Source organism: Hetaerina americana, unplaced genomic scaffold, assembly GCF_022747635.1.
Source record: "Hetaerina americana unplaced genomic scaffold, ioHetAmer1.1.p SCAF_12, whole genome shotgun sequence".
Lineage (NCBI taxonomy): Eukaryota > Metazoa > Arthropoda > Insecta > Odonata > Calopterygidae > Hetaerina > Hetaerina americana.
Window position 1 is genome coordinate 12675184 of NW_027286292.1, and position 14687 is coordinate 12689870.

The 14687-nt window shown below is 34.1% G+C and overlaps 1 protein-coding gene across 1 annotated transcript; it reads left to right on the forward strand.

Moving 5' to 3' along the window:
• The first annotated feature begins 483 nt into the window (after positions 1-483).
• Positions 484-14430, forward strand: LOC139685695 (tRNA:m(4)X modification enzyme TRM13 homolog). The gene is made up of 8 exons (XM_071582692.1): positions 484-718; positions 940-980; positions 1072-1259; positions 3917-4099; positions 7042-7278; positions 10309-10439; positions 12882-13027; positions 14241-14430. Exons 1-8 carry the CDS (start codon positions 521-523, stop codon positions 14422-14424), a joined length of 1308 nt encoding a protein of 435 aa, XP_071438793.1. The 5' UTR covers positions 484-520; the 3' UTR covers positions 14425-14430.
• The last annotated feature ends 257 nt before the right edge of the window (positions 14431-14687 follow it).

Consider the following 14687-nt stretch of genomic DNA (forward strand, 5'->3'; position numbering starts at 1 on the left):
GCTTTGTAGCATCAAAATTTCTCGTTCCCAACTTGAATCAAAAGCTAGAGTTTGCGTTTTAATTCCGCGCAAGGGCTAATTAGGGGCCTACCTTTAATATACATGAGTGCCAACACGAGAAGTTTTAATCTATCTGTTCGCGCTTGTACCTCTCAAACTAGGGTCCCATGTTTTAATTAAATTAAGATTTGACGATATTAACGGTTAAATTTTTAAATCAATACAATATTCAAGAACGAAGCGTTGTATTCTCGCTCCTGCTGAGGGAATATCCGTGGATATTTGCCACACATTTCACGACTTTTAAAATTTTCAAATATATTTGCCGGTTCAATGAAAAATAAGGAAATTAATGGACGTGTGATTAGATTATTTATCTAGTATGGAAAAACTTTTGTTGATGAATTCCCTTTGCTTATTGCTTTCGCACCAGATAAATTTTGTACTACACGTTGGTACGTATTGTAATTTTGTTGGCTATGTGGCCTAGTTTCATAATTTCAAAATGTAAGACATTTAAATGATGTCTCAAGATATTGGGGGCGAGCCAAATTTGACTAATTTTGAAATGGCTCTTCGAGATGATGATTCTGTACGAAAGACCGAAAGAAAAATTTGTCTATTTTACATAACTCGTAAAAATCGGTTCTGCAGAATGACTGTAGGAGATGGATTTCAGTTTTGTGGAGAGCATATAACGCTTGATCCCAATGTCAAGGTTTGAGTTTATGTTTAAGAGATACGCTCATTGTGACATTTTCATATTTTTGGCTTTGTGTCATGTCACTGTCAATCAAAAGCCAACGGATTTATATTGCACTGGCGGCCCAAGAAGTTTCATTAAGTACTAACAAATTTACGCCGTGCTTTGACATTGTCTTCGAAATGTATTTTATTCATTGGCACATTTTTCTAATCATTGTGCTTTGTTGTACGTAGGGGGACTGCCAAAGGATTCCATGCCCTTTTGACGACAGACAGTAAGAAAACTTAAAGAGGAGCAGCCAACATGTTGTAAATTTACCATTGATTTAGTATGTTTTTGCACTGACACTCATTATCCTCTTACAGTTCATGCTATGCCCACTCTCTCGAAAATCACTTGAAGAAATGCAATGCCAGACCACTTGAAAATCCAGGATATATTTTAAAAAATATAAACAAAGGACTAACATCGGACTTTACGGTTCTGAAATTGGCGGATGTTGACGTGGATTATTTGATTTCGTTGCTGCAAAGAGTGAAATCAGTATATAATGGTAATTCTAACCAATTGGAATAAGTTTTAGTTTGGTGTCACTGGGTTAAATCCTTTACATTCATTGCAATATGAAAGTGGTTTTGCAACTAGATTTGTTATGGTTACATCTTGTTCCGAGGACACTACAGTGTGATTACGTGACTCGCTAATTCCTGTGATACCGTGTTCGCATAATACATAGAACAATCAAGCTTGTTGGTGGTTTTAACTATTTGTTATACTGTTGTGATTTTCTCTTTTTTGCAGTGAGTCTATTTTTGGTCATGAAAAAAAGGATTTTAACCCTTGGGACTTGATATTATTATTTTTGTATGCTCAATGAATGGGATAACTTCGTATCCACGTTTCTGATTGGCACTGCTTGAAATAGTTTAAGAAAATTTTTTTAAAGAGATTTTTTTTGTTAGGATATATGAAATACTATCTAATGAAGAATAATACTCGTCATTTTCAGTAGATGAATACGTCGTACTCCCTAGAATGAAAGTACGTTGGAGTCATAGAGTGGATGAATGTGCCGAAAATTACCGTTCACTGAATAAATATGGCATGATATTTCACATTTAGTCAGCAGATAGGAGTATTGTACGTTTAAGTATGATTGAAATACCGACTTATTTTGTATTCTTTCAATGGTGTAGGAATGATACTCGTTACCTGTTTAATTGGGGGTTATCTTTGATTTATTTAGAGTAAAATCAGCGGATTGGCAAAAGAATAAAGTAAAGGTGTACCATTTCATAATTTCCTGAAAATAAGCGCCTAAGTAACACCATGTTTAAGCAGAATACTATAAATTTTACAGGTTTTCCCAATCAGAAATCTTTTGAACCAATGCTTTTGATGTAGTACGATGGTTTTGATATTTGGGAAACCTGAAATGGTGCATTTTTTATTTGGACTACATGTGTAATTTTAGTCTAATCTGAATGCTGAAAGTATAAAAGCTGAAATTGTCCTCATTGCAGTTGTTGCCTGATACTTTTTGATTGTTGAATGATGGCCACTTGAACTCGCCAAGCTAAATTAAGGACTTGAAACTGGAGAAATTCCTAAGTGTATAGTGTCTAGATAACTCTAAACTCGGTGACCTGCAGCAACATTATTTTTTTATGAATTCGGCATTTTGGGCAGGAATTTAACTTCTTTATGCCATGCTGATTTTTCTGTAATTTTTAGTGTATCCCCAGTACATTTCTCTTTATTATGGTATGCTTGTATTTTTATTTCTTTTTCTTTAAAAGACTTCAGTCAAATATGCGTGTACATTGAAATTAACCATTTTCCAATAACAATTGAGGTACTATCAGTTAGAAATATGCCACTCTTTGTGATAAGACATCTGAGAGGGCTCTTGGGTGAAATTATAATTTCATTTTGTTGTTTTAATCACCTTAAAAATAAATTTTTATGAAATTTAAAAAATATTATATGAAACTGATGGATTTAGCCTGCTCATCCTGAGCTTGCAGGCTTTTAAGTCTTCAATAATAATTTTATTTATTAAGTAATTAACTGGTTAAAGTAGGTGTTAGATGGATACAACTACCAAATAAATATTTTGTTTCTCCCAACAAAACACGACATCCTACTCTACTAGTCCCTCTTCATCTCTGTGTCATAACTTATTTAATGATGGAAAAAATTTCTTCATATTGTTCAGTTGATCATAATTCAACATCATCAATTGTCAATCATTGAGGCAATTGTAATGTTCTACATCATCCAGTCAGTTGCATTTTCATGAAACCAGTTGGGAAAATTTATAAATCTAGAACTACTTAACTTCTTCAAATACTGGGGAAAAATGGGGAAAAGGGCTGAATTTTTTGAGAAAGTTGTGAATTTAATGTGCAAATTGAGAACATGATATGGTAATCAGGAATTCCTGGTAATGACAACATTCCTTATAGCTGTCAGATCAATTTTTGTTAGCTGGAGGTTATCACATGTGCTATCCCTGGCAAAAACATACACAGTTATTTCTGACTGACTTCCATAGTAGTCGTAGTGAAGCAATAGGTTATGATTTGCAGTTCCTGGAATATTTTGGATGGATTGGGTAGCCTGGTGTTACTCTTGCACTGCTGTTTTGTTTATCATACAGATTTTAAAAATCCACCCGGACAAAATGTTAATGAAAAGGTGTAGGCAATTTGGGTAAAAGAGGATGGATGGTACCCTCTGCAATGGAGCAATATCACTGAATACATGATGGCAATCATCTACTTTAATATGGCTTGATTAACTTGCACTTGATTCTACAGTATCCATTCCATACAAATTTCAAATGCTCATTGCTTCCTGAGGCTAATTGATAGCATAGATGTAGGGTCCCGGTAGAAAAAACTACTAATGTCAAATACAAAAGTTAATGTTACGTATGATCATTGTTTGGGGAGATATGCTTAAACGAAAAATTTTTTGCATGAAAAAAACCATCTGTGTGGTAGCTTATTATGATAATAAAGGTGGTAGAGTTGAGGACTACTAAATTGTCCTGATACTAATTCCAAAGTGACTTTATTTTGGGGGGTTAGCCAAAAATAACCTCCATTTTGCCATGCCATTCTAACTTGTATTTGAAATTCTCTAATTAATTTCCCTGGAATATCCAAAAAATTGTCAATGACCTTTTGCAAATATTTATTCCAGGTTTGTCTGTTTTTATTGAAGAAGAGCATCTGAAGCATGAGGTTCTCAATGAGAGTTTGTCTGATCCAAACCTTGGCCATAATTCTAGGAAGCATTTAATTCAGAACTCATCCATACTTGGCCATGTGGAGAAGTTTAACCTTACTGGAAAACTGGGTGTGATAGAATTTGGTGCCGGAAAAGGTAAGGTTAATATTTAAAAGCCAGCTTAAATATTTAAAGTAACTTTGTTCAAAAGTGTTCCTGATAGCGGAAGACCAGAGCCAATGCTATTATTTTGCTATGCTGCTGCTGTTGGTTTTTGATTGTTCTTGAAAAATGTCATGATTATCAACATCAGTGATAAATGTCAGTTACCAGAGCCAAATAAGAAACTCTGGTGAAATCCTAGTAGTTGCATAATTTAAAAATTATGGATTTTGAGGTATGTGTTTTGCTTATTGGTCAATTAGAAATAGTTCTTTATCAGCACACGGAAAATAGCTAATGATAACCATATTTCAAGCCAACCTGTAACATAATCACTGTGAACACCATTGGCCCAAACAGTTCAGCCATTACTTTTAAGATTTCCTATTTCCTACTGCAGTATGTGCCAAATTAATATCCCATTTTGACACTATCCTCTGATGTCCAAGTTCTAGTCATTTTCTCTTTCTGCACTGCATGACTACAGCATTTTGTTCATTAACAGGAACATGAAATTCATTAATTTTCAGCCAATGATAGTATACCTTCTTGAAAATTCGATTGGAGGCTTGATTCCAAGAATAATCCACTGAATCTAATGCACCTTATCGACTAAAATTCATTATGTTGTATTCCCTGATTTTATACTCTTTTTGTATTCATTGTATTTTACAGATTATATTCCCCCTACTATTCAGCATCTCAGCCTTGCAGGAACAATACAATTGCCCTTACAAATGGATTTGATTTGCTAAATTGCTCCATTATCCATTTCAAGTTGTATTTCAAATCTTCCATTTCAATTGTATCCCATAATTAGGGCCAGCATTTAGTCTTCTTCCTAATTCAATTCAAATGTTACCAATTCCTTTTAATCCGTTCAATCATCTCATTGCTATCACTGCACTTGGTGGGAAAATTTTATAAATGTTCAAAAATCGCTTTGAAATGTATGGAATTAGTTTTTCTTTTGGAAATAGTAACATTGTGCCAGCATATATATTACCATAGAATATATTTCCTTAATCTTAATGAATCATTTGTGAAGGGTCCAGAAGGGCCATATAATTAGTAATAATGTCCCTTGGCCCTAGTGTGACAAATGACAGAGCCTTTTTTAAAGTCACCTTGGTTCATGGTGAATTATGTTCATGTGTGTATGAAATGGAAAATTATATGAAATTGAAAATGATACAGTTTCTGGCGTCACTTGGTGGAAATTCTTCATATCGAAATTAAAGTTAAAATACTTCGCTTTTCCACATAAACACACAAGTTTATGTGAAAAGGCAAAGTATTTTAACTTTAATTTCATTTTATGAAATTCATTTGATAAAAATTGATAAATATGAATTTCAACCAGTTGAGGATCAGTAAAGAAATTTTGTTCGGGGATAGGCTAAAATCACCTTTGAGTTTATAGGAGGCAAAAGAAGTTGAAGCTCAGTTCTATTTAAAGACAAGTTGATAACATTAAAAAAAGTAAGTTATTTCCAAAATGAAGAGATATGATACATATTCAAAGGGTAAGGGTCTTTGGTTATTGAAAAAAATTATTTGTTACAAAAAGTTTTTATTGGCAGCTTTAGTTTCCTACAAATCTATTTTACTTTTCTGCATACACCCATTTACTTCTAATCACTTTTCGTAATGCTGCACCAGCTTCTTTCATCACTCAGCATAGAAATTTCTGCGCCTGGGAATTGAACCAGTTGGCAATGGCAGTCTTGAGTTCCATGTCGTTTTCAAACCGTTGTCCACCAAGTCATTGCTTCATGTGCAAGAAGAGGAAAGAGTTGCTAGGTACAAGGTCAGGAACAGGAATAGCATTCCAAAAACATTCATCCACTCAGTATCCTTTGTTCTTTGCATTGGTTAGTAAGTATTTTTGGTACGCACCTTGCACAAAATTTCTTAAATCTGAGCTTTTCCATAACAATTGTGTTGGTAATGGTCCTCCAACAAGAGGAAATTTATCAGCCAGAGCACTAATCATCAATCAGATCACAGTTCTTGGACCACTAGTTGAATATTTTTATCGGTGCGAATACTTGAACTGCCGATGCACTCTTCATTATGAACATGTGTGGCCAATTTTGAGTCTTGACGCCATGGTCTAACTCTTCCTTCCCTCATTACCGCGGGTCCATAAACTAGGCACAACCCCTGATTAATTTGGACAGCTGAAATCCTTTTTCAGACAAAAATCAAATAGCAGCATGCACCTCACAACTGGAGGGAGCTATGATTTTCTTGGATATTGTTATGTGCATTCACTGACAGGCATACAACTACTGAGTCAAAACAATAACTTAGTGCCTTTGGAAACAATAAAAATGTCACAGCATGGGTACAACTTTATTCTGACCCACTAATACAAGTACTTAAAAAGAACGAAATGGGCCTTACTTATTGAATATGCCTCGTACAAAAATATTGTATTTGTGACCAGAAAGCTTAAATATTTAGGGAAGGATTTCTTAATAGAGCAAAATTCATTTTATTCTTTAGATCGGTCTACTTAGCTTTCTTCAATGATAAGGACCCCTATGAGACCAGGGGAGTCCCAGAGATATTTATACATTCCCATTGTAAGTTGTCGATAGAAAAATTGGAGAGGAACCACAGATGTCGGTCACCGAACTACTCCCTTTCTAGGTTACCAAAGTACTAGTTGATGTTATTTCTGTGGTGCATCTTTTAATCTCAATGTTTCTTAAATGGCAGTGGAAGTCACTTAGATGTTTGCATGCCGAATGTGGTAATTACTGACTTATGAATTGCATAATAGTTAGTATTGGATGATGCTTTGTTATTAAAATGCAAATTTTAAGTAGGACATTGATAAAGGGTTCTTTGATAATCATTAATTGACTCAAATTAACCTTTGTAGTGGAACAGATTTTAACTTTTGTGGATTGGATTTCTCTATTTAGGGCAATTGACTTATTGGCTGGCTAAAGCATTACCTCACCATGAGCGTTGTCAATTTATGATTGTTGACAAAGGAACACTTCGGCATAAGTCTGAGAACAAGATAAAGGAGCCATCCCTTGACAATGTAAACCGCTACCGTGTGGATATAGCCGACCTGCGGCTGAGCCATTTACCACCTGCTCTTACTGTAGACCGATGCATTGCTGTTAGCAAGCACTTGTGTGGAGTTGCTACAGGTAAATTTTTTTCATGCGCCTTAAATTCATCATATTAAAAATTAATTCATTTTATACTTTGATAAATATTAGTTATGCTGGTGTATTACACGATTGGGGTATTTTATTTTAGTAATGGATTTCCTTCTGTTTGTAATTTCTCAAATGCTTTCATAAGCTCTTTCCTCTGAAGTCAATGTGATTTTGTGCCTTCCTTGAAGGTCAAAGTACTGGCTGGTGGAGTTCTAGTAACTGAGAGGACAATTGATTGCCTAAATTGTTTACTATAATTGGAGAAATTGGTGGTTGATCAGGTTATTAAGGAACAGAGGAAGGAGGAACACAACGTCACTTGTGCATGTTCTTAATAAAAAGTTCCTTTGTTTGTAGTTTGTAATGCTCTTAAAAATGGGGTCTACGTCACTATTTCTTTGATCAAGGTTGCTAATTTCAGAATTTCATGGTCATTCAACAAATTACACCATCTACCATTGAAGGAATGGAGAGTGTGTGTGATCCTAGGAGTGCTCTAAAAATTTTCAATAAATACATGGTGAGCATGAATCTTGCAGCTAATATGTGCTTCTGGGTGAAGGGTCTTCAAAATTAAAGTTAAACATGGAAGCCTTGGCATGGCAAAATCCCATCTCTAAGTATTGAAGCATGTATCATACTGAAAAAATAAACCCTGAATTTTACTTAGCTGTGAAAGTTTTCCACATTGAAGGCTCGTCAATGTGTGGAGATAAATGGGACTCTTTTGTCTACCTATAAACATCATGGAAGGAAGCCTTTGAGGCTAATCATGGTTTTATTAGTAGTTTGAATACCCATGTTGAGGTGTTCATGTTGCTCAAGCATTGTAATTAAGAAAGTATTCCTCTTTTTATGTTGGGTTGGCTGGAGCATGTTACAGAGACCCTCTGTTAATATGGGATCATGAGTCACCTTCTCTTTAACAGATCAGTGAAAGTAAGGGTAACAAAGGAGTATTATTCACTGCATTGTGTAGGTACAGGCGTTCCCTGCATGCATTTAGGGTTTGCAGGTCTTCCCTATATTATTATGTGTTCCCTACATTACTAGCCATTCCCTACATGCATTTAGGGTTTGCAGGTGTTTCCCAATACACGTCTATGTGCTGAGTGTTTTCTTCTGTCTGGAGAAAGCACTCAACAAGATATGACATTTGAAAATTTTAAGAAATTTTTAAGATGGAAGCTTTTTAAGTTACCCTACTTATCCATATTTAAACTATCTTTTAATGATAGAATTTAAATACCAATATTGGAACTTGACTGTCTATGTAGTGCACATATGCCATTTTGCATCAAAAAATGACATATAACTCTAATGGTAGGTAAGAATTCTCCATGTGGCAAGGCTTGGTGATCGGTTTCCCAACTCTAATCCAATTCAGGGTCAATTTTTTATGAGATGGCATAGCATTTATTTTGCGATCACTGAAACCTCTTATTTGTCCTCCTTTAGGGACATTGAAGAAAAAGTATACACATAAGACAGTGCAAATTGTGGGAAAGAAAACAAATCACTTTTACTTTAAAGCTCTTTCACTCAATAAGGATAAAAATATAAAGTTAGACTGCAAGGCTATGATTATTTCAGGGATGTTTTGAAGTTGCAAATGAAGTGGAAATGACCCTATTAAGATTTCTGGAAGGATCATTACAATATCCTCCATTGTATAAGAATCATCAAGAGAGCAAGGAGGGAAGTGTTATTGATGACAATGAATTCTGCCTGGAAAAATCCAGCTGGAATGTGTTGCTGCAAGGTTTGAAGAACCACCTTTTGATCCTGACAGTGAATCTCTGGGAAGGCCTATGGGTTCAGAAGTCAGCAAATTTTATCGGAAGAGGGATATGCTGGAATCATTCTAACTGCTGAAATAAAAGATCTTCTACGGTCAGAAACTCAAGCTGTAATTGAGAAGTGGCACACTGATAGGAGTCTTAAAAGAATTTGCAAGTGATGTATGAAATTTTTTTGCAGGTTTTAAACATTACTATAATCAATTTAAAGGTTATTTTTAGGGCATATACCAGTGCGAAAATTGGTCATTTAAAATTTGGATTGGAATTATTTGAGAGAAAATTTCTGAAATACAGGAAAGCAACTAAACAAATTGTAGCTGGCAGGCATTCAGCCTGTAACATGTGGAGTTCTTGTATAAATCAACCGCCAGTACAGAGGAAAAAAATCTCACCCAAAAAGACAATGTGCCATGAGTCTGAAGCATGGCAAAAGAAAATACAGTGAATTGGGGGGTCAAAATTAAAATTGTAATGTACATTTTTGTTTTGATTTTAAGTGTACCATACAAAATTAAGGAATTAGATAGTACTTATATCCTACTAATTTCATGAATTTCACCTCTGATGGTATTCCCAAAAATGTTATCTGCACACTCCTGTGTCCTAGTCAGCACCTTTTGGGAAGGATTGATAGAATTGAGCTCTTACGGCTAGTAGTATTGAATAAATGAAAAACTCCAGTAGCCGTAATCAGTTTACCTTTATAAACAAAGTACAAATGAGATTAGTTGGCTAACGCCACAAGTCAAGGATTGTGTAAAAGGTAAAAAGGAAAGGGATAAGAAAGGTGAATACAAATACGTGTATTTCAGCCACAAAGTAGCCCTCTTCAGCGTACTGAAGGTGAATCGTCACGACCGCACAAGTCGAAGTGAGAAAGGGTTAGGACAATCCGAAGTATATATAGTGTGAAAAGTGGGGGAGGAGGTGTTGGGGCGGGACAAAGGAACGGGAGCTAATAGACTAAGCTGATAGTTGAGGAGTTCGAAAAGATAGGGTTTTTAGTGAAGGGGAGGGGGAATTGCACGATCAAGAAAATGACCGGTGCAAGGAAGGGGGGGGGAAGTGAAGGACTCCTCAACTATCAGCTTAGTCTTAGTTCATAGAGAGAGAACTCTCTATGAATAAATAATGAATTTTTCCTAGTTGACAAAAAATTGTGTTGATTAATAGTAAGCCAGTTATAAATTTAACTAAGCTTATTCTCTTTCTATAGATTTAGCACTACGCTGTGTGATTAATGGCATTGAGGAATCAGACAAATTAACTGTGGAAGGTATAGTCATTGCAGTTTGTTGCCATCATAGATGTAATTGGAGTAGTTATACTGGAAAGGATTTTTTATTGGTAAGTTTTTAAGAATTCAATATTTATTATTATTTTTTACTCTAAGTCATTATCATTAAAATTCAAAGAGCCAAATATACATTCCTAGGTTCTTTACATCCAAGAAATTTGCACAGTTGAAAAACAAAAGGGTAAATTGGAAACCACCTGACAGATATATTCCATAAGTTGTTCTTCGTTTGAGCATTTAAATTATGGAGCTATGGAGAAAATTGTGTGAGACTTCACACATTTAAATGTGTTTATTTTATGTCCTATTAAAAAAATAAATATTCAAAATCAGATGATACTATTTTTATATGTCTGTTAGTTCATTAATGCTTTAATATTTATTTTCACCTATAGTCCCATGAAATGAAATCATAAAAAAATTCCAATGGTTAACGGGATACTAATGAGAGTATAGCTGAAAATATTGTCTTAAGTGCAAAAAAAATTATTAAATGTGGGTTTGTTTCTTTCCTTCTCTTCACTATGCAGGGTAGTTAATTATCTAATAAGCACAAGGAACTATGAGGGGATGGAAGATTGGCAGGTAGCAGGATAGCTATGAGAGTTGCTACAAACCACTCGTCAGATCCTGTCATCATGATTAAGATCGGAATTGGAGGAGGGGGGGGAAGTTAAATGTAAAAAACTGTTGAGAAATTAAGGATTCCAAAGAAAACACATATTTACATTCTAAATTAGGGTAAGCTGATGGAGCAATAGGATAAGGTGGCAGGATCTCAAAAAGAGGTGACAAGAGCTGCAGAGGAAACATTAGAAATGGTGAATATGAACAAATTAGGAAGTCAAGAATTAGAGTAGTGTGCACAGAAGAAGTGGCAAAATGTGAATATAAGGCAAAGGTGACGAATGAGCCAAGAATTAAATAATAAACTCGGTAAAAAATTATTAACAGTAGCTTATGGTTTAAGGTAGAATTTGGACTTGCTGACTAACTTCTGCTACATCTCTTAGCTTTACCTAACATGACACAGTAGGCTCCCTACCCTACAGTTAACTATTCCTCCATTCTGCCTTCTTAGTGTCTAAGGGCCTGCATAGCCTTAAGATTTGATTACCAAATTGGTTGAATGATTGAATTCAAAGTTTAAAAATGAGATTGTTTAGATTGAATATTTACTAAATCAGAGTTTGATATTGAGTTTGATATCTATTGTGATTCTGATTTTGCATATGCATATTTTTAGAAAGAAAATGTTCCCAAAGTGCAAATATATTTTCTTTTAAGTCAATAATGCATTTGGAACTTCTTTTACTTCCTTGTGGGTCTTATTAATAATTAAATATGCAATATGAATATTTAGTCCTAAAAGCAAAGTATTGAGAATTTTTTGTGCGACAAATTAAAATTTCGCATAGGACTTCTGCTTTACAAAATTTTGAGAATAGCTTTGCTAACCGTGAGTTAGAGTGAGTCTATATAAAATTATTTGCTAGGGTGAATTTAGGAAAGATAAATAACATGGAAGTGAGAAAAATATTATAATTCTAGTCTATTTTTATAATACTGTTTTTCGTGTTCATTTTTATAAATAATTGAGTTATTTTGAAGAATAACTGAACAAATGTTAATGTTACAGAAGAAAAACTTATTTTGGAAAATTCAATTTCTTTAGCAATTTTTGGCCAGTAGAGCTTTTCCAATTTCTATGCTTAGAAAATAGACATGTTACTAGAAAGCAAAGAATTTTAGGGAGCTAAGTTCATTTTTTATTGTATCTTCATTTAGATTGTAGAATCAACTCATGAATTACGTTAAAGGTTAAATAATGAAGGTAAAAAATTAAAAGTAATAGTTATTGAGTCTGTTTTATGACCCCAAAGAAATGGTCCCACAAAGGAATTAAATCAGTTAAATCTGTGTTATTATTATCTAATAAACACTGCCTATTGCAATTTTGGAATTTGGTAATGAAAGCCATTATATTTCCTGGTGATACACATGTCATTTGGGAAACAATGGCAAATATAGGAGCTGTTCTATAAATATTTTAAAGGAAGTTCAATTGGGGTCATTCACGTGTATTTCTTGGTTTATCAAAATTAAAGCATTTTATAAATTTTTTAAAATTAATAAAAAATGCCAGAGTGCCATTGGAAACAGATGCCTAGTTTTAGTGATAGAGAAGTTGGTTTAAGCAGTACTCTCTCACCTGTCTTTAATTGAAAATAGTAATTATTTAATACTATCTAAACTTGTGTTTAATTCTCTGTAACATCTTTGGTTGGTTGATCCATTTTTTAAGAATATTTGATTAGTTCTAAATATAGTTTACAACAATGAGTTGAAAAACAAAATTGAATTTTTTTATTAAAGCATAGGGATAAGTTTCTCAATGCATAGCCAACTTTTACGAGGTGAACTTTATAGCTGTTTGTTTCATTAGATACCAAAGTGAATATGATTGGTTATTTTTCATCTCTTTATTTAAGGAAAATGGCTTCAACCCCTCTGATTTTGGAGTTATGTGTGGGATTGCTAGCTGGGCAACATGTGGTAGCAGTCAAAGAAAGTATGTACCGTCTTACAAGGAAGAAGTTAGCAATGAGAATGCAAGTCATGGCTGGGCTGGAGAAAGGTAAAACTTCACTGTGCAGTAGCTGAATTTTAAATTTCACTCAAAACTCCACCCCCACTAATAAATAATATGCAGGGAATGTTACCTTTTATATGGTATTTTCAAATTCTCTCTAGTGAGGAAAATGACTTCCATTTTTAACCTCTTTCTGGAGAGTATTTTTTTTCCTCATCATTGGAAATATCATCTACTGAGGATGCCATATGAATACCAATAACATGAGGCCTTGGAGTGGAGTTAAAAGCAATGATTTAGGTTACAGGCTTTAGACTACACAGTTGATGATTTTTCTTCAAATTTTCCCAGGGATAGGCACCACTTAATGAGATTGTTCAAATGCTCATTCCATGTTTTCTAACTTTAGGTGAATGGCAGTCATATAAACTTAAAATGATTCATCTTCAAAATGTTTGAGGAAAACCCTCTTGCACAGGGTTAAATTTGATTGTTACTGTAGGAGATAAAACATGTGATAGGAACCTAGTGGTATTATGCTCTGATGTTAGACTTACTGGAAATTTTGAGTTATTCATAATTTTTGAAATGAACATGGAAAAATAATTTAAATGATTTTCATACTTGGATTCCTCTTCAGGAAAATGTTTCCAAATGATACATTTTCTGAGAACATTCCTATGTAATTTTTGGAATGTTGATGGCTGAATTTGCCATTAATTTCTGTTTAATGCCCAAGAAAGTTATTTTGAAAGGGTTGCCTTCTTACTGATGTCAACATGATGCAAAGTCTACTGTCTTGTAACAGATTATACCAAGAGACAAGATGATTATTAGAGAAGTAGAGAGATACATGTCAAGTGATGCTATTCTTGGACTCTGTTAACTTAATCCTTGCAAGTGAGGCTGCAGAGGGGGTCAAATCTGACCTCTACCTCTCTAGGCATGTGAAACTCTGGCCCTCTAGTGTTAATAATCAAAGTTGAATAATTAAAATTAGTATTTTAGACTTATAAATCCTCGCCATTTTTTGTGCTCATTTTGCATTACCCGTTCTGAACTTTTTAAAATTTACACATTTATTTTTGTGTGAAAACATTAAATGGATAGGAATGATCCAGAATACTTTATGTCAATACCATATGTGGAACCCTAATTTTAGAATAGGTTCAATTACGTATTGAATGAATTTTCAAAAATATTACTTCACAGGGAGAATTAATCATTTGTATTCTAACTTCTAATTTTTCTATTTCAGGGAAAAAAGATTGGATTTGAATCCAGTGGAACGAGCTGGTTATGGCCAAATGGTTAAAAATCTTCTAGACTATGGCAGAAAAATGTATTTAGAGAGAGCTGGATATAAATGCATTCTTCGATACTATGTCCATCCTGAAGTGTCTCCTGAGAATGTATGTCTTTGGGCAAAATTAAAGTCATGAAATTTATTGTTGACCATGATTAATATAAAATGCCTTGCACTGAAAATTCTTCTAGAAATTTAGGCAAGGTATAAGTTTTCCAATCTAATCTCATATCATAGGAATCATTCCCTGACATGCCAGAAACATGTAAAATTCCTTGGCCTTAAATGCTCCTCCATCCAGTATTAGAATTCAAATCATTTCCGTAGTGTAAGCCATTGCCTTTGATGCAGAACCAGAAATTAGAGTATTCTTGGCTCATATCTGTCTAAAAAAGATAA